The sequence below is a fragment of the Anthonomus grandis genome, chromosome 6, assembly GCF_022605725.1.
Source record: "Anthonomus grandis grandis chromosome 6, icAntGran1.3, whole genome shotgun sequence".
Classification (NCBI taxonomy): domain Eukaryota; kingdom Metazoa; phylum Arthropoda; class Insecta; order Coleoptera; family Curculionidae; genus Anthonomus; species Anthonomus grandis.
In genome coordinates, this window is record NC_065551.1 from 5,227,022 (window position 1) to 5,248,034 (window position 21,013).

A 21,013-nucleotide genomic window follows, 5' to 3' on the forward strand; every position below is an offset into this window, starting at 1 on the left:
TACCACTTGCCTTCTGTCCAATGCGATATGCCTCATCGATATCTTGAGAGCCAATACTAACTTGAAGTAGGGAGGATGAGAAGTCACTAACCACAGATTTTAGATTTTCGTTAATGGTTTGCTGTATGCCAAATAGTATTAGATTATTTGATCGTGACTCATATTCCAATTCCTCAATACGCTTTTTAAGAATTTTGTTCTCAGTTTCGAGATTTTTTACAGTTTGTATTGTTTCGTTTAACTTTGTTCCCAAATCTTGGATAATTTCAGCTTTCACAGTCTGCATGTTTTGTGTAAGCAAATCTAGAAGTTGTTTGTTTGTCAGATCCTCGGAGCTCATTTTATTTGTTCAGGAATACTATCCCAATCAAAAAAGAATTTCGCAAATTTGCGTGTATGCTTGGAATGAATACCCTTTGTTTAACTTACTTTAACAATTGACGTATAATTAAAGGGATTTCCCGCATGCAAAATATGAAAAACACTAACAAGAAGCCACTACTAATTTGGGTTTCAACTTACACTAAAATAACTTCACTGTGTACTGGAATATTCGTGATTTTATACGGAGAACAATCAACACAGCCGTACTTGAGAAATTTTGTATACAACCAAAAACCATTATATTTTTGATTAGATTTTATTTAGCTTTGCTTTCAACTACAAAGGAAAGGTACAGATATTCAAGTAGTCCAATAATTTTGACTTCTATAATCTATACTATTAGTCATGTGTACAAGTATTTAAGAAATTATGGATCCCTAATTTTACCACATCCTCAAACTATAATGGGTATTTGTAACAAACACATGACTGATCCCCACATAGATGAAGAAAAAAATGTTTTTAACTTATGCTCAAAATATGTTTAGTTTACTAAAGGATCATGAGAGATTTGTGACACTACTTTTTGATGAAATTCATATTGATCCTTACATGGACTATAAAGGCGGTAATATCACTGGAACATCAGTCAATAATAAGTCTCTAGCTTCCTCGGCATTTACTTTTATGATTACAAGTGTGTGTTCCAGCTTTAAGGAAGTAGTTCACATAGCTCCCATCTCCAAAATTACATCAGACATACTTCATAATTTTATTAAGACAATTGTTGAAAATTTAGGGGAGATTGGGTACATAGTTTTTTGTGTTACAAGTGATAATAATGCCACTAACGGGAAAGCCATGAGTCATTTTTCAACTGCAGACCAACTTAGCATTGTTTATCCTCATCCCATAGATAATCAGAGACCATTATTTTACCTATTTGACATAGTTCACTTACTTAAATGTGTATTTAATAATTGGCTTAACTCTAAACCAGACCAAAAATTTTATTTTCCTGATTTTGACACTTCGAAGAAAAAATGTGCTTCTTTTTCTGCAATTAAAAAATTACATGAACTGGAGTATGATAAACTTTTTAAGCTTTTAAAGTCAATATACGGGGTGATTGATGGTTGATGGTACCTTAGACGTTTACGGAGAACGGAAAATAAGTTTTTTTTGAAAATTTGGCAACATGGGTTTTAGCTGATGATCTAACGATTAAAAATATTTTTAGCGATGCAGCGTTGCCGCTTATACCAAAAAGTAGTAGCAACTTTGTTATTTTAAATGGAATACCCTGTATATTTTTTTATTTTCCGATCACTTTATGATTGGTTCTGTATAAGGTGTTCCTATACCTATCTTTAGTGGTTTTCGAGAAATTAATTATTTTCTTTATTTTTTGACGAAAACATAGATCCAAATAAATTTGTATTACTACGGCACTGGAACGCGCAGAACCTTGAAATTATAAACGTAATTTATGGAAGTATTGTATATTATTTTTCACTATGAAAATTTGTTCTACGTTATACAGGGTTGCTCAAAATTAGTGATTTTACCGCTAGATACAAAAATGGTAAAAAGTGAATTTTTTTAAATGCAACACCCTGTATATGATAACATATTCTAAAAGGAAATTAAAATCCCTGTCTAAAGAGGTATTAGAGCATTTTTCTGTAAAAATCGGAATATTTTGACAGATTTGCTTTAGTTGGCCATGAAAGGTCATGATGAAATAATGCTATGCTATTGATGTTTGACAGTTACATTTAGTTGATTAATAGTAAATACGCTTGGGTGTTTTTTTTAAATAGTGACCTAAAAATTCATTAAAATGGAAAGAAATAGTTATTCAAATGAAGTTTTGATGAATCTATTTATTATTCATGGACAATGTGACAAAATTGTAGCAAGAAGATGCAGAAAGTTCAAAGAAATGTACCCGAATTTACAAAAAATGGATAAAAGAAAATTTGTGCGAATACAAAATAACTTTATACAATTTAGTTCACAACTTAAAAATGATACAAGATTATAAGTAATTTACAATAAATTTTCAAAATGATTGCCATTGACTTCTAAGCAATTCAAAATCCTGCGTTGTACAGCATTTGTTGTCGCTGCTTGTATTTCAGAAGGATCTAGTTGACCAATGCAATTGATAACTCGTTGACGTAGTCCCTGTTTACTGTTTACCGGTGTCTTGTATACCATTTGCTTCAAATTACCCCAAAAGTAAAAATCAAGTGGTGTAAGATCAGGTGATCTCGCAGGCCAGTCTCATGGTCCCAAACGCCTAAACCAGCGGTCATCGAATTTCTCAAATAACTCACGTGTCACCTCCTCAGTGCAATGAGCAGGTGCCCCATCCAATTGGAACCAGCAAGTGCGATAATCTTCAAGCGTTAAATTTTCCAGAACATCTACTACTACTGAGCGCAAAATCTGAATGTATTTATGGGAGTTTAATGACCCGTCGTAAATAAAAAAAGCTATTTGATTGTCTTTTAGTAAACAAAAAACATTAAAACTAAATTTTTCTTGCCACCCCCATTTCCTTAACCGCGTGTGGATTTTGATTAGCCCAAAAATGTTGATTTCTTCTATTAAAAATACCTTCTCTAGAAAACTTTGCTTCGTCTGTCCATATTATTTTTTTTAGAAAGTTTGTATCCTCTTGAGTGCATGTCAGAAGTATCTCACAATATGAGTGCGACGTTGGTAATCATCCGGTTTCAGCTGATGAACTTTTGAATATTTAAAGGGATGCGTATTATTGTCGTTCAGAATTCTTTGCACAGAATAATAAGTTAGGCCTAAATCATCTGCTGCACTCCGGATGGAAGCTTGTGAATATGCGTGAAAGTAGGCTAAAACATTCACGATGTTGTCCTTATCAGACGTTACAAGCTTGGGCAAACTTGTATCATTTTTAAGTTGTGAACCAAATTGTATAAAGTTATTTTGTATTCGCACAAATTTTCTTTTATCCATTTTTTGTAAATTCGGGTACATTTCATTGAACTTTCTGCATGTTCTTGCTACAATTTTGTCACATTGTCCATGAATAATAAATAGTGAAAACATCTTGTCGAACTTGCATTGTCTTATTTATTTAATGTAACACGACGTTTCGGTTGGTAAGTATCTCCAACCGTTATCAAGTGTAAAACTGATACAATAAACTAAATAAATTCTGATAAAACTGTGTAAAACTTTATCAAAACTTCATTTGAATAACTATTTCTTTCCATTTTAATGAATTTTTAGGTCACTATTTTAAAAAAACACCCAAGCGTATTTACTATTAATCAACTAAATGTCACTGTCAAACATCAATAGCATAGCATTGTTTCATCATGACCTTTCATGGCCAACTAAAGCAAATATGTCAAAATATTCCGATTTTTTACAGAAAATTGCTTTTATTTCCGAAACCGAACTACTTCGATATAGGAATATAATACCTCTTTAGACAGGGATTTTAATTTCCTTTTAGAATATGTTAAAATATAGAGGGTGTTCCATTTAAAAAAATGCACTTTTTACCATTGTATCTAGCGGTAAAATCACTAATTTTGAGCAACCCTGTATAAAGTAGAACAAATTTTCATAGTGAAAAATAATGTACAATACTTCCATAAATTATGTTTATAATTTCAAGGTTCTGCGCGTTTTTATTCTGTTCCAGTGCCGTAGTAATACAAATTTATTTGGAGCTAAGTTTTGGTCAAAAAATAACGAAAATAATTAATTTCTTGAAAACCACTAAAGATAGGTATAGGAACACCTTATACAGAACCAATCATAAAGCGATAGCGGATCGGAAAATAAAAAAATATACAGGGTATTCCATTTAAAATAACAAAGTTGCTACTACTTTTTGGTATAAGCGGCAACGCTGCATCGCTAAAAATATTTTTAATCGTTAGATCATCAGCTAAAACCCATGTTGCCAAATTTTCAAAAAAAAAATATTTTCCGTTCTCCGTAAACGTCTAAGGTACCATCAACCATCAATCACCCTGTATGTATTTAGGTGGTATAAAAAAATTATTATAAATACCTAAATACATATGTTGAATTTTGGCGCAGATGTAGGGGAGTTGGCAGTCTGCATTTAATATTACACCATAATATATAACCTGACATTTAACCAGAACTAAAACATACCTTTAAATGTTTCCTGAACTCTATTCTATTCCTAGCATTTTTCAAAATAAGCCAAATATTGAGATATTAGCATATGAAATCCCTTGGTTTTTAAAAATCGGTGGCCCACATCGATGACGTCACGCGCCAAGCACTAAGGCCTTGTCTTTAAGTGGGTGTTGGTTTATGTAGTATAAAATTACTGATTTTTTACAGATTTTTTAAATATTGAGTTTTAAGGTCACATGACTATCAAAACTTTCTTTCTATTTATCCGATTTGATTAAAATTTGATATTTTAAGTTTATTTAGGATGCAATTAATAAATTTGATTGATATTTCACATATAACACGTGATTTTTATAACTCTTTTGTTATTGATCCTATTAGGTTGAAATTTAATATTTGGGGTTTATTTAGGATGCAATTAATAAATTTTGATAGATTTTTGACATAGAGATGTGAGTTTTCAAGACACATGACTTTCTGTTTTGCTATTGGTCCGATTTTGTTAAAATTTAGTCTTTTAGCTTTATTTAGGATACAATTAATAAATTTTGACATATAACACATTATATTGACATACAGTGCGTGTTGGGGGTAAAATTAGAATAGTGGACTGTATTTTTATAGGTGGAATGAAATATTACGACGGTTAAGACAACCCTATTAAAGTGGTGGCCTACCTTGCTGTCGCTTCTTTTTCTATCCAATTCAAACTGCTTGTCCCACAGGTTCACCTCCGGAGGGTTATTTTGCTTAAAGACGTGCCGGCACTTAATGTCTTTGGAATTCACTCGCGAAAAATATGTGTGTATATTGAGAGCAACCTATTTTGTTCAAGGTTTATGCGCTTCTCTTGACTGCATCAAAATTCGGTGCAGTACTACCTGGTGATGCGTGCGACTCTTCTCGGTCAAAGAATAAGGCTGTCTCACTATGACGCGATAAAAGGCCGCGAAAGTAATTAGAATAAGATTAGAATTTAAAACTAATAAAGCTCATGTTAATTATATTTAAACACAAGACCCAATAAAGAAAAAAATATATATATAAATAAGTAACCATTCCGCTTTGGCGGAACATACCGCCCACCTAAAATGTCCCACATTTTAAGTAAAAAAAAAAGAGCAAAAATAAAAAAAAGCATGAATTCTAACGCGAAATATAAATTTTCCGCAGGAAAAACTAATTGTTCGGTAATAAACATAACTTCGAGACAGGACGGCGCAGTATCCCCTTATGCGTCTTTACCGCTACAACACGCGTAATGCCATCCCTGCCTGGAAAACATTCTATTACACGACCCAACAACCACGAAAGGGGTGGAGCATTATCCTCCTTTATTAATACCAACGAATCAACTTCAATGGCTTTACTTGTATCAAACCACTTCGACCTCTGATTAAGGGTGTGTAAATATTCATTATGCCACCTCTTCCAAAAATCCTGGTGGATACGTTGAATAAGTTGCCAGCGCGAAAGACGACCCAATTTAATCTCTGTTAGGTCGGATTCAACGAAGGTATTTAAGGGTTCAAAATTCAAAAAATGACTAGGGGTCAAAGGGTTTAAGTCATTAGGGTCGCTACTTAATGAACAGAGAGGTCGAGAGTTTAGGATTGCCTCTATTGAGGTCAAGACAGTATTAAACTCCTCATAGGTGAGGATGTGCGAACCAACTACGCGATGTAGATGGCCCTTTACGGCCTTAATTCCAGCTTCCCAAATTCCACCAAAATTTGGGGCTGAAGGGGGGTTGAAATGCCACACTATGCCTTCGTGGATCGATGCATTACGCATATTTTGCATCAACTCTTTTGACGCACCCACAAAATTCGTCCCACAATCGCTAAACATGTCTGTGACACGACCTCGGCGAGAAACAAAGCGCCTTAATGCGGCCAGAAAGACATCGCTTGATAGCTCTGTAACCAGTTCCAGGTGAAGAGCCTTTGTGCACAAGCAGACAAAAAGGCAAATATAAGCCTTACAAGTTTTGCTGCCACGATGCTTGCCCATAGTGATTAAGTATGGCCCTCCAAAATCCACACCACTTTTGGTGAAACACTTTACTTGATTTACTCTGAAGGACAGTAAATCACCCATAAGAGGAACTTGTGATGAAGGGTTACACCTAAAGCAACGCATGCAGGAAGACAAAACCTTTTTAATAATTCTTCTTGAAGAAGGAATCCAAAAGCGTTGACTGAGTAGGAATTGGGTAGTTTGTAAACCAGGGTGCATATATTTAATGTGAGTTTGTTCAATGATGAGAGAGGTAATTCGATGATCACTGGGCAATAGACAGGGGTGTTTATGATTATAAGAAAGTGAAGCGTGTTTCAATCGTCCGCCCACCCTGAGGACACCATCCTTATCTAAAAAGGGAGATAGCTTTCGAATATATTTCGGTAATACTCTTAGATTAGGATTGGATTTCGAAAGTTCTGCCATTTCTTGCGCAAATGAAACTTTCTGAACTTCTCGGATTAAAAGTAAGAGAGCTCTATCCAATTCTGCCAATGTTACATGACCTTTATTGTTAAAGAGTTTTGGAGCTTTTACATATGCACAAAAGCGTAAAACATATGCAAAAACACGAATAATTTTGGATAAAGAGGAGAATCTTGAGATAAAATTATTCCATAAGTCAACCACTGGAGTTGAGGCTAATAATACAATCTTCCTTTTTTCAAGGTCCATATTATCGTCAGACGTGTAAGAATCGTTAACCCATTTAGTGAGACAGGATGTTAGAAAACCGGGTCCGGTCCACCATTTTTCGAGGTGAAGTAACTCGGAGGGAAGAAGACCTCTGGTTGCACAGTCAGCAGGATTATTTTCCGACCTAACGTGAGCCCAGCAATCCGCAGATAATTTTTCCTGAATATACGATACGCGGTTACTTACAAAAGTAGTCCATTTATGGGGAGAAGACTTTATCCAGCTTAAAGCTACGGTGGAATCAGTCCATGCAAACAATGACGAAATATTTATAGAATCAGCAAGCGCTTCTTTCACTGATGACATTAAATCTGCCAATAAGACAGCCGAGCACAACTCTAGCCTTGGAATCGAGATTGTCTTAAGAGGAGCTACTCTACTCTTAGAACATAGCAAATACGTCTAAACGTTATCATCATAAGTAATTATGCGAAAATAGACCACAGCTGCATACGCCTTTTCCGAACTATCGCAGAAGCCGTGCATCTCACACAATTTCATCTGGGAAGGGATAATCTTTCGAGGTAATAAAAGGCTCGATAGGGTAGAAATACCTTCTTTAAATAAAGACCAGTATTCTTTAATAGAGTTAGGAGCAGGTTGGTCCCAGTCTAGTCCAGATGACCATAATTGTTGAATAATTATTTTCAAAGAGACAGTAACAGGGGAAAGAAATCCTAAAGGGTCAAAAATACGAGCCAAATCAGATAAAATGTTTCTTTTTGTACATGGTTTTACTATAGATTCTATTTTAAAGACAAAAGAATCACTAAGAGGATTCCATTGCAAGCCTAAAATCTTGACTAGGGTATCAGTCTCTTTATCAAAGGAAAGGGGGTTCAACTGTGTCAAAGAGGTGTCTAAATGAGATATTAATAAAGGCGTATTACTCGCCCATTTTCGCAATTCAAAGCCACCAAGAGAAAGCAACGAAATTAGTTCTTGCTGAAGGGCAAGAGCTGATTCGATAGAATCAGTACCGCTAACTACGTCATCCACGAATATTTCATTCTCTAAGATTTCAGATGCCCTAGGAAATTTAAACTTATAATCCCTAGCAAGTTGAGTGAGAGTTCTAATAGCTTGGTATGGTGAAGAAGCTACACCGTAGGTTACGGTATTCAGTTGATAGTCTCTTACAGGATCAGACTTTGAAACCCTCCATAAAATTCTTTGAAAATTTCTACAGGGTTGATCTATGAGAATTTGTCGAAACATCTGCTTAATATCAGCAGTGAATGCAACAGCATGGATGCGAAACTTTAACAGCAAGTGAAATATATCCTGTTGAAGCTTGGGGCCGACTAACAAAGTGTCATTGAGAGAAATATTATTTGCAGCCTTCGCGGAGGCGTCGAAAACAACACAAAGTTTTGTGGTTGAACTTTCCGGACGAAGAATACAGTGATGGGGTATATAATAAGAGTTTTTTATATCTATATTTGAGGGTAGGATTTCCATATGTCCAGTGTCAAGAAAATCCTGCATAAAAGCGCGATATTCATCATGGAGCTCGGGATTAGACTCCAGACGCCGCTCAAGAGAATAAAATCTGCGCAGAGCAATATCTCGAGTATTTTCAAAAACTGGCAGTTCCAAATTTTTGAAAGGAAGTTGAAGACCATATCTTCCTGAGGAATTTCGAGTATGTGTCCTCTGGAAAAATTCCTCTGCAGCAACCTCATCAGGAGAATGAGGACTGTAATTAGGGATCTGTTCCAGTTGCCAAAATCTTTTAACGATATCCATAAGTGTGAAGCCCACAGTAGCGCAAAGGCTATTAGGAATTGAGCGAGAAATAGATTCCTGGTGAGGCACACGACCCATAATTATCCACCCTAACTTATTATTTAGAGCGACAGGCTTATCTATGGACTGCGATATCTGGCCTTGCTTCACAAGAAAACCAAAAACATCACCTCCAACCAACATGTCAATAGGACCCGAAACATTAAAACTTTCGTCTGCCAGCTCGAGATGAGAAAACTGAGTGAAGCAATCTGTGGGTAAATCTGAAGAGGGAAGGTTTTCGCATATTTTTGGAATTATGGCAAAATCTAGAGAAAATTTGGGGTTTGTAAAACCTTTAGGCATGAAGGTGCATGTGACTTCATGAGAGACATTTGAGACAGTGTCACCTAAACCTTTAACAAACAGGGAAAGAGGTCGTTTAACTAGGCCCAAACGTTTACATAATTTGTTTGTAATAAAATTCACTTGACTTGCGCTGTCCAATAAGATTCGCGCATTGATAAATTGACCCTGGGAATCCAGAACACGAATCTGTGCCGTGGCCAATAAAACAGAGCTTTCAGTATTTTTGTGTGGTTTGATATTGGTCAAGGCAACAGGTTGAGATCTGTACTCACAGTTTGTAGAAGATTCCTGCTCAACGGCAGGTGGCTGAGAAGCTTCAAATGAGTCATGGTGCAAAAGGGTATGATGAGGCTTGGAGCATTTTTCGCAGCGGCGACGAGATGAGCAATTAAACGAGTTATGTTTTAAACCTAAGCAATTGGTGCACCATTTATTAGTTTTTGCAATTTTATATCTTTCGTGGGAATTTTTACTTAAGAATTCTGAACATTTATAAATTGAGTGATTATTTTTGTGGCAAAAGTAACATGACGCAGCACTAACAACAAAAGTTCTCTTTGGCATTGCTGTTTGTTTTATATATTTAGAAGTACTAGGCTTTACATCTTTAAAAGAGCTTGAGACGGTATCTAATGCGATACACTGCTTCTTAAGAAAGTCTAATAAAATTTCAAAATGCTTGTGTTTATTTTGAATTTCGTTCAGAGATTTACCACACTCAAGTTCGAACCTCGTGGCTGTGCTTGAATCAAGGCGATCAAATAGCATGTAAAATAAAACGAAATCCCATTGTGAGACAGGGTGACCCATATTTTCAATTGCAGTTAAGTGTTCAGTAAATGTATCTAATAGAGTTTGAAGAGATTTTGCATCATGCTCATCAGAAAGCTTCACAGTCTTTTCAATCTCACGCCAGTGACTAACCGAAATTAATCGATTATTTTCATATCTACCCTTCAATGTATTATAAGCTATGTTATAATTATTATCAGTTAAATGAGTACACTGAACAATGCTTAGTGGGGGTCCTTCTAAGGAATTTAAAAGATATGTAAATTTTTCTACATTGGAAAGACTTGAATTATTGTGAATAATAGAATCATAGAGGTCAATAAACGTCTTCCAATTTTTTATAGTGCCATTAAATTTTTTAAGTTCCAGCTTAGGTAATTTAACATGACTGGGGGTTGCCATTTCTGCCCCTTGCTCAGTATTATCAAACAATTCAGCGCAAGTTGCTTGGATTGAATAAAAATTTTCATCAAAATGTTTTCGAATAGCCTGTTGATTCGCCAAATCATCATCATCACCCTGAGCGACAATATTTAAAATGGAGGCGTGATGATTATTGAATTCAGTAACAATCCCTTCAAGGTGTTTGACCCGAATTTTTAACTGTGTATGAAGGCGTACATTATTAATGGCATTATCAGCAACTACTTTGATTTCTTCTAAGCGGCTAACAGCACTATCGCGTTAAGCAATAAGGCCTCTTAGCTTTTTATCAGCCATATTAACGTGAGCGAAAGAAGAAAAATTAAATTTGGATTTAAATATTTTAATCCGAGATAAAGCAATACTGAGCAAAAAACAAGGTTTTAGACAAAATGAGAAAGGGGTTTTATTATTTTTCTTATTTTGATTAAACAGTAAAAAATGCTTAATGAGGTGAAATTAACCAAGCTACTTATACCTATTGATATAGAGCTATAAACTCAGAGATTCAAAAAAAATTGATTTATTTTTGTATATTTATTTTATACGTTAAGCGTGAAGGGTATAGTTGATTAAATTAGTTATAAAATTGTTCACGCAAGAGCAGAGATATAGAGAGATCAAGAGATATTAAGAGCATTAAAGAGAAGGAGAAATGGATGAGACCATATAAATGAAATAGTTTTGATACACTAAATTGCAACAAATTTCTGAGAAGGTAAAGCAAATAGAGAGAAACTGTCACAATATATAATCAAAACAATTGAGGGAGTTATGCGAGATATTATGAGTAATATTACAAATAATACCATATATAAGAAGAGAGAGGCAAATATCGCCTATGAGTATCACAAAGAGAGAAAGAGAGAGAGAGAAGATTTGGCAAACGAGGGGGCTTAATATTTGGGGGTAATAAGATTAATTACCAAATCTTTCACCGAAAAGTCATAAAATATTAATATAAGTATAATAAAGGGTGATGTATAACTATAAAGTAAGAGTACTATAAGAGGCAACAATGAAAACCAAATTATAAGTCCGCGCGAAGAGTATGAAAATGAATAAGTAAAGCCAACGAAACCGACTTGATTTCACTCTGTATAAAAATCGTGACACTAGCAATATAAAAGACGGACGATCGACAGCGGCGCTACAGCGGACGTCACCGTGCGTGGTGTACTTGACGCGCAACGCGACGCGAAACGTCGAGACGCTAGATGTGAGGAGAGAGACAGGTAGACGGTATGATCAGATTGACCCGAGAACGGAATTTCTATCTTTTACCAAAAAAAGTTCTAACATGAGGTTTACCGATAAGATAGCAGTTTGACCATGAGTTTTTTATGCATTAGTTATTTATTGACGACACGTTTTGGATGTAATTTTTAGCTAAATATATGCAATAAATCTTAAATCCAAATCCGCGATCGAAGTGACCAAAAATGTTGGGGGTAAAATTAGAATAGTGGACTGTATTTTTATAGGTGGAATGAAATATTACGACGGTTAAGACAACCCTATTAAAGTGGTGGCCTACCTTGCTGTCGCTTCTTTTTCTATCCAATTCAAACTGCTTGTCCCACAGGTTCACCTCCGGAGGGTTATTTTGCTTAAAGACGTGCCGGCACTTAATGTCTTTGGAATTCACTCGCGAAAAATATGTGTGTATATTGAGAGCAACCTATTTTGTTCAAGGTTTATGCGCTTCTCTTGACTGCATCAAAATTCGGTGCAGTACTACCTGGTGATGCGTGCGACTCTTCTCGGTCAAAGAATAAGGCTGTCTCACTATGACGCGATAAAAGGCCGCGAAAGTAATTAGAATAAAATTAGAATTTAAAACTAATAAAGCTCATGTTAATTATATTTAAACACAAGACCCAATTAAGAAAAAAATATATATATAAATAAGTAACCATTCCGCTTTGACGGAACAGTGCGACTTTTTAAATACATTATGGTTTTTTGAAGCTGCTGAAATGATACCACAACTACTGATTCTCTCTTTCCTTGGCATATAAACTTTGGCCTCCCCACTGATCAGACTTAAGTACACTTGATAATTTGTATTTTTTACGTATTTTGTATTACGGTATTAAATTGCCTAGGATCGGTGCTTAGCCAGCCAGACCTGTATATTTTTGTTGATGTTATATGTAAAAAAGTGACAAGTGAGGTAATTTTTTATGGAAATATATAAAAATATACAAGATATCTCCGGAAGTTACAGAAAACAATTTTAATATGTCAAAGAATGCGCGTTTACGTGACCATACAGTGTCAAAGTCATAGAGTATTCTTATTAACCTAAGCTACTAGGTATTAAATACAAAGAGTGTAGCAATCATTAAATGATAATTTTTTTTTAGATTGGCACATACGTTGAAGTGGATATGTATGGACTGCCCACTGACACGATTCGTAAAGAGTTTCGAACGAGATTGGTTCCCGGAAACGGTTTAAATCCTGTCTACAACGAAGAACCTTTTCTATTTAGGAAAGTCGTATTACCGGATTTGGCGGTACTCCGATTCGGTGTTTATGATGAAAACAACCGACTCCTTGGGCAAAGAATATTACCCTTGGATGGATTACAGGTATGTGTGGTATTATGAAAAGAATGAATAAAACTTTAAAACACATTTTTTATGTCCTTACAGGCTGGTTATCGACATATATCCCTAAGAACCGAAGCGAATTTTCCGATGTCCTTGCCTATGTTGTTTTGTAATATAGAATTAAAAATTTATGTTCCTGATGGCTTCGAGGATTTTATGGCTGCACTAAGTGATCCTCGAGCATTTACTTCTGCAAAGGAGAAACAGAATGAACAAATGTCCTCAATGGGCATAGAGGTAAGTCTTGATTATTGTTTTAATATTATACTCTACCTTATACTCCATGGATTACCGAAAGTGTTAACTCTTTATAAAAGAAAAAAATAAAGCGTTATCTAGATTTAAAAAGTCTAAGAGTTTATCCGATTGGCTATTCTACAAGCAACTACGAAATTCGATTGTGGGGATGATTAGGCGGGAAAAGAAAGCATATTTGGAACTTCATCAAAAAAGCAGCAATAGTAAAAAACTATGGAAAGCAATAAAAAACCTTAGTCTCAAAAATTCTTCTAACCGTTCTATACCTGAAAAACCTTCAAAATCTTACATTTAGTCCTGATTTTCAGTTCTCATTTCGCTTAGCCACTGTAGCAGAAATTTTAAAAAAATAGTTTTAGACCTCAAATCTACTGCCTGGTAGTGACTGCATCTCAGCGAATCTGCTCCAACATTGTATTCATCATCTTGCTCCTCACTTGACTCATGTTATAAACTCCTGTTTGGAAAGAGGTTGTTTTCCTGATGTTTGGAAGACTTCTCTTATAATGCCTTTAGCTAAAATCAGTAGTCCCAAGGACTATTGAGACCTATATCCAGTAATTTCGAAAGTTTTGGAATTATTCAGCCACAGATTTATGATTTCTTTATCACAAATAACATAATCCCGCAGGGCCAGCCTGGTTTCCGAAAGCGGCACAGCACCACATTTGCTTTGTTAAAAGTTACTCAAGAAATCATTGAGGCTTTGGATAGAGGTGATACTACGGCGCTCGTATTGCTTGACTTTTCTAAACCTTTCGATACGTTGGATCACAGCCTGCTTTTAGCAAAATTGATCAATTATGGATTCGATAATAATTTACTAAACTTCTTTAGGTCGTATCTTTCTGAAAGAAAGGAACTGGTGGTATTAGAAAATCAAGCTCAGTCAAACCGCTCTTATATAAGTTCTGGGGTACCACAAGGATCCGTCTTGGGTTCTATCTTATTTCTAATGTGAATAGCTGATATGTATAGCACAGGTTGTTAAATATTGCAGTATTCAGGGCCTTGCGGATGATACGCAAATTTATTATTCTTTTAAAGCTGATGACGTATTGAGGGGTTGTAGTACAGGGTTTCCATCTATAACCTGACACATTTTAACTGCTTATAAGTCGAGAACGGAAAATGACAACAATGTGCGGTTTTCACAGAACTTTATCAATATTTAAAAAAAAAATTTTGACAGTGTTGCCAAGTTTCAAAATTTACCTGAAATAGGAGGAAAAAAATTGATGATTTTCAAAGGCCGATTTCTCAAAAATTTTAAATGTAACACCCTGTACTTTTTAATTTCACATGAAAGCCTGTTAAATCCCCTTTCCGAAAATGTATAAATTGTCTTAAATTCATTATTTTTTTTTACAGAGCCAATTTTAGTAAATGACAACTTTTTGAAAATTTTCCTAAAATAAATACCTATTAAATAACATTCTCGGTATCAAGTGACAAGAATAACAATTGTAGCTTGTCAAGGAGGCTGTGAGTTGCACAATTTGTTTTGTGGGCTTCAACTACTGTCAAATCTTTTTAACGTCATTCGTTGGGCAGTCCCAATAATTTGATTTCTAGTATTTTTGCATTTTTTAAAGATTTTGAAAGGTTTAAATATGTTTACCACCCGGGAAAAGGCACGTTGCGTTTTATTATTTAGTGAATGCAAATCAGTTACGCAGACGAGAAGAAGATTTAGGCTGATTTTGTTACATGCAGATTTTGCCCTAAGCATGTAACATGGGATTTCATATACATTCGGGCAAAAGTTTATGGGTTTTGGTATCGGCTTGGAAGGGTTGTGCGATTTACAGTTTTATAAATGGAATTTGGGGTTTGATAGTAATGCAATTTTTTTTTTAAGGCTTTTGGGGTTTGATTATTTTTAGGAATGTATTTACCTACCCTATCCTGTCAGCACACCTCTGTGGAGTTAGTCGTATTATGTTTCCTTAGTCCCTATTCATGTACCTGGTGTTGGGAACTTTCTGACCTTTGATTTATTTGTCAAGAGTTTCTATGAGGCCGGTATATGTCTGGGGTATGGAGGGACTTCTGGAGGGTGCTGTTGTGCCACAGATTGCCCTATGAGTGGAGTAAATAAGACCTTTTAGATGGTGATCCGTTAGTGTAGGAAAACTTACAAATACTTTCTTGTTGGGCAAGGTATCCCAATTGATTTGAAATTGGCCTCCCCAGTTTTGCTTGCTATATTTCCCTTCAATTCTTCAAGTTAAGTTTTAGTAAATAAACGTTCCTTGACATCTAGTTTCTAACCCTACTAGCCGATTGACAGTAATGACTATTGACACACTTGTTGTTGTGGAGGTTTGGCAGCGTTGCTGTTCCCCATTAAAGTTTGGTTTCCATTTGGCGGATGACGGAGCGTCATAAATCAGACGTAAGAGGAAAATTGGAATTTCGTAGCCCCGTTGGGAAAATTTTGTTAGTTTTCCATGTTTTAGTATCCGAGCAGTATCATTTTGCTGTGGTATTGCGGAATTTCTATTTTGATAGAGTGAGGCTCCGCGTAGTTTGCACCAAGAGGCAGAGTCAGATCGTGTCAAAGAGAGAGAGTGACAAGTTCACTGCCAGTGTCATCTGTCATTGTCTGGTCGGTTGTCAGTTCCTTGTCCAGCCGGTAGCCATCCCGTTATCAGAAAGAACAGTCGACATTTTGTGGTTTTAAGGAAAATTTAAGTTCATCTTGCCGGGAATTCGGTTGAATGGAAAAATATTCCTCCCAAGTTTTGGCGTTTAATTTGATGAACGTCTAGTGGGAAGTTGTAGCCGAGAGGATTTCGGATTGACCTGATATTTTTGGATTTGGTCGGCTGCTCCCACACCATTTATGGGATTTTGAAATTTTCTAACCACAAAATGAGACTCTAGGCCTCGCTCACCACCTTAGGTATGTAGCAAACATGTTGGTAATTGCCATAGAATTGATTGTGTGTTTATTTTACTGATTTTTTTGTCCTCTATTTTAGAGGCCTCTCCTTTTTCTCATTCTCTCCTCTATTCTCTGGTCTCTTCCTATTCTCTGGTTTCTTCTGGTCATCCCAACACTGTTGGCAACCGGCTTAAGGGAGCCTCAACACAGCCTGGACTGAGCATTGTACTGTGGCTTTGCGATTTTGGATTGGAACTTGCCTGAAATCGACTTGCCCATGTGGTCGTTACCCTGGTTATAGCTGACTGGTTCCAGAGCTGTCGAGTTAAGCTACCTTAGCCAAAATACACAAGAGATTAGAGGACACGCAAGTTTTTGCACATTTTATTTTATTTTTCTCTTATTGAACGGTTTGATTTAGGGTTGGGGGTTGATTTATTAATTTGAATTTTATGGGTTTATTTTCTTTTATGTAAAACAAGAACGTTGAGAGGTTCTTGCTAAGTCTATTAATATTAACTTGAGGGTTTTCATTTGAGTCGAGCATCGACATAATTGATTTTGACATTGAGCCTGGATCACCTTGTAAGGGATCGGCTATTTGCTACAAATAACATATTTAGTTATAGTGTTGGTTAATAGGTTTTATTGCACCAACATACCATTAATAGGCTTTCAAATTCGAACCTTACTATTTAAAAGTTTTATTTAGATTAATGTGACTTGACTATAGTTTGTAAAAGGTATTTAGGGCCAGTGAGGTATTGTGAATTAGGCTCCAAACATATACTTCTTGTAAACAACACGTGATCACGTTTTGGATTTTCCCCTTGAACAGTAGTTCAGTGCGGATTTGTTTTTTTTCCTTACTAATTCCTCGCCTTAAGCATACCTCAAGTAACTCTTAATTCTTTTATCAATTTTTTTTTATTTACTTAAAATTACTACAGTATTACATTTTGAATAATTATCTAAATTTAAATATCTCAGTGGAATTTAATTTTTTTTATATAAATGGAAGTGACTATGTAAATTCTTGGCTAATTATATCAATCTGGTGGACCTATGGATTGTTATTTGAGTTTTTCCCAAATTATTTTCACCTTTTAGGATCTAGGTACAAGCATAAATATAGGTCATCATTTTCTTGATCAAGGGGGGCTTATATTACCATCATAATATATCAGGGTTTGGTGTAAAATATTTAAATCAAGTGGCGCTCTTATTAAAATTTCTCCCACTACCTTCTCCACTGTCTAAAAGCTGGCGGCCACCAATTCTCTGAATCTTTTAAAACAAAATTTGCTTGTCTTGACCTGGTAATTTTTTTTGTGGTTGGATAGTAGTTATGACTCACACGGGTTGGAAATAAATTGGTTTGAACCGAGTTACGCGCTACAATATATCATATAGGGCTCCACATGCATCATTAACGTTAGAGGATAAATACACAGTAGACCAGTCAGCTTCAAGGATCGAGTCATAAAGGAGATTGAAGTTGGCCTTTCTAAAGTTAAAAGAATGAGATAAGTTTTTATTAAGCTGAAAATTATGGACACGTTGGCCTGAGACAGTAAAATCAATTTCCAGTGCAGGGTGATGCAAATCCTCCAAGACAAAAGGCAGGTCACTACGAGAAACAGTACAGGTGAAGTTAGATAAAACATGATCCAATAGTCTGTTATTATAGTTTAGGATGTGATTACACTAAACAAGATTAAAAGTGTTAGCAAAATTATAAGGCGGTTAGGAAAAATAGATACCAGGAATCTATATCTGGAAGGAGTTGAACGGCAGGAAGAACTTGGTTTTGTAGCAACTCAAGGTATTATTCGGCGTTCAAAGTACCATTAATGAAAAATGGCCCAATAATATGGTCGCCCAAAATACCAGGCCCAACATTGAACTTTTGAGGGTACTGAGTACAGAACTGAAACTTTTGTGTTCGTTTTCCTGGTTTCTTGACCAGTAACGAAAAATGGAAGGATTGTGTTTACCATGCAATGGAAAAGAGTTTAGAACATTGAAAGGCAAGAATTAGCATTGCCGTGGAACTATGGGCAGCTTGTTTCCTTGCAATATCTCTGATGCAATGATGCTAAATGCCTATGTAGAAATGGCAAAAAAAACACACTTTGTAATATCATAAGAATTTGTCACTTATTTTGACAGGCGCAAAATAATACTACTCCTCTTTAATAGCATATGAGGCATTTTTCAAAACAAAAGATGATGAGATACTCTATAAGGAAGGCAACAGTCTAAGTTAAATGAATGCAGATAATGTCCTTATATTAGAGAAAAAGGCAACAACATAGCAGTGCTGCTCGATTGCATTGTTAATTCTACCGACACAAGTAATCTATACCAGTGAAGTTGTCAAAAAATATATACATAGTAAATATTTATTATTAATAGAATATGCTTTAAATTATAAACAATATTACAGTTTATGAACTCTTTATGCGTTTTTTTAACGTACTTCATTTGAGTAAAAATACTTATCTAATAAAAAGCATTTTTATGGAAATTAAATATTTTATAATTATTATAGATTTCTTAATAAGTTTTTGTTATTCTACGTTTATGACGACGGTTGTCCCTTGATATGCTATTATGATAATATCGGCATTTACTTGTGAAAAAAGCGGGCTAAATCGCCTTTTTCCCTTGGTACGGCACAAGTTTTTACTATCGTAATAGTTCACAAAAACACTCAAATGAGACCTTTTTGCTTTTTTAACCAAAAACTAGGGATGATACAAAATATTAGGAACAGTTCTTTTGGAACAGTTTCAAACGAGTAACGGCTGTAACAGGTATTAATTTAAAAATTAAGAAAATACTAGTTCCAAGATATCAACTGTTCCGGAGTAATAGAATATAACAGATTACAGACGGAACAGTGGGAATAGCAAAAGAGAGAGAACAGAATAGCGAAGGAAACTGCCTTTTGGCGTTCCTTTTTTATTCGACCTATGATACGATAATGCGACGAAACACGAAACTCAAAACGGGGATTGGCCGGATTGGGGATTTATTTAGATGAGTAGACGAAAGATGGAACCGTTGGCGTTTGGCGTATTGGTCGATTTTAGCATCAGCATCATTCTTTTACACCGCAAAATCCAAAACTTTATCAATTTTTCATAACCGTTCCGTTTCCCCTTAAAATAGGTATTAAATTAAATTTTATATCGTGTCAAAGTTGTTTTAACGATCTCGGTTGGAACTGTTATTAAGTAACAGGTATTTGGAACTGTTCCGGAACAGGAACGTAACGGAACAGTTCCAAAAAAATACTAGTCTGTACCATCCCTACCAAAAACTAAGGAAAAAAAAACAGAACTTCACAAATGTCGAATGTAAACACAAAACCGTTTGTCAAGGTGATATTTCGCAAGATGACATCAGCTTTTAACCTGCGATGTTGCCACTTCAAATTTTTGAGAAGCGGTTTTAGGAATAAGATTATTATTATTTTTTTAATTTGTAAATGTCTGAGTTTTTGTTGTTATTTTTGCGCTTAGTATAACATTTGTCTATTTCTAATTTTTATTTTTAATTCAAAATCTAACATCAATAAGTTAAATCAACATTATTATATGTGTTGATATATATCTGAGAATTTCCTCTTTTGAAAATGCGTGTAAACTTGACAACAGAGAGTCGATGAATATGTTTAAAACAAAGCACCCCTCTTGCACCTGTGCACATGTTGAACTCAAACAAAGTTGTTGTTTGCTAATTCTAGCCTTTCAATGTTCTAGGGAAAGGAGGACTCATCTATTAGAAATATTTTCAAAGAAATTTTCATTTTCATTTGCCTGTTCCATTATGGTTTCACAAAATGCCATTCTTCGCCACTGGTCTTCAGGAAACACCTTCTGAGTTTTGAAATATTTAAAACATTTGTATCCATGTTTTTGCAAATACTCGTCACAGTTTTATGCTGCATACCCAGTTTAAAACTTCTGCTCAATCGTGTTGAATCTAAAACTAAAGCACTACAAACCATTTCTTGCCGCTGTTCTATCTCCTGTACCCTTTCAATATGTGGTTCTTGAGCTTTGATTTGACAATTTCTATATTCTTGGAGCAAAAAGATGTCTCAAATTTGACACGACATTTAAAATAGTTTTAGCACAAAAAATCGGTCTATTTTCAAAATTTACTGGGAATAAATCCCTGCATTGTACTGCCGAATTGCCTCCATAAATCCATTTAATTAATTGAACTGTTTCGGAAGGGGTATAAATAGCCATAGTGATAAATATTTCAAAAAATTAAAATAGCGCTTTAGGACTCAACAGTGCCGTATGCAATCACACAGAAAAATGAAGTCTTCTGCTCATTGTGCCGTGCCGAATAGCAAATCAGACGATCGGAATCTGCCGATCGGTATCAACTAGAAAGTAAACGAGAAGTGGTGTTGTCATTTATAATGCCTATGTGTAGTCTTCCATTCGCCAACCTGTATATAGAGAATATCGTGAGATTGAACCTTATTGATTAATTGATTAACTCTTACATAGCAAATTCATTGAAATCTATCACTGCAGCTTTTGGCCTCTTTGCTGACAAAGCCACATCCGTATTCATGTCGGCTTTTTTCATTTTCTTCAGCCTGTTTACTTCCTGACTAGAAGACTAGAGTGTTTTCCATCTCCATATTTTCATATATTACACATATCCAAAATTTAAAAAAAACTCAAAACCTAAA

At 35.2% G+C, this 21,013-nt stretch overlaps 1 protein-coding gene across 4 annotated transcripts in view; it reads left to right on the forward strand.

The window, feature by feature from the left end:
- Positions 1–21,013, forward strand: part of LOC126737059 (1-phosphatidylinositol 4,5-bisphosphate phosphodiesterase) — a 143,261-nt gene that overhangs the window by 115,435 nt on the left and 6,813 nt on the right. For all 4 annotated transcript variants that reach the window (XM_050441753.1, XM_050441751.1, XM_050441752.1 and 1 more), the window contains 2 exons: positions 12,894–13,121; positions 13,185–13,379. In XM_050441753.1, the coding sequence (XP_050297710.1) occupies positions 12,894–13,121; positions 13,185–13,379 (423 nt within the window). The remainder of the gene's footprint in view (positions 1–12,893; positions 13,122–13,184; positions 13,380–21,013) is intronic.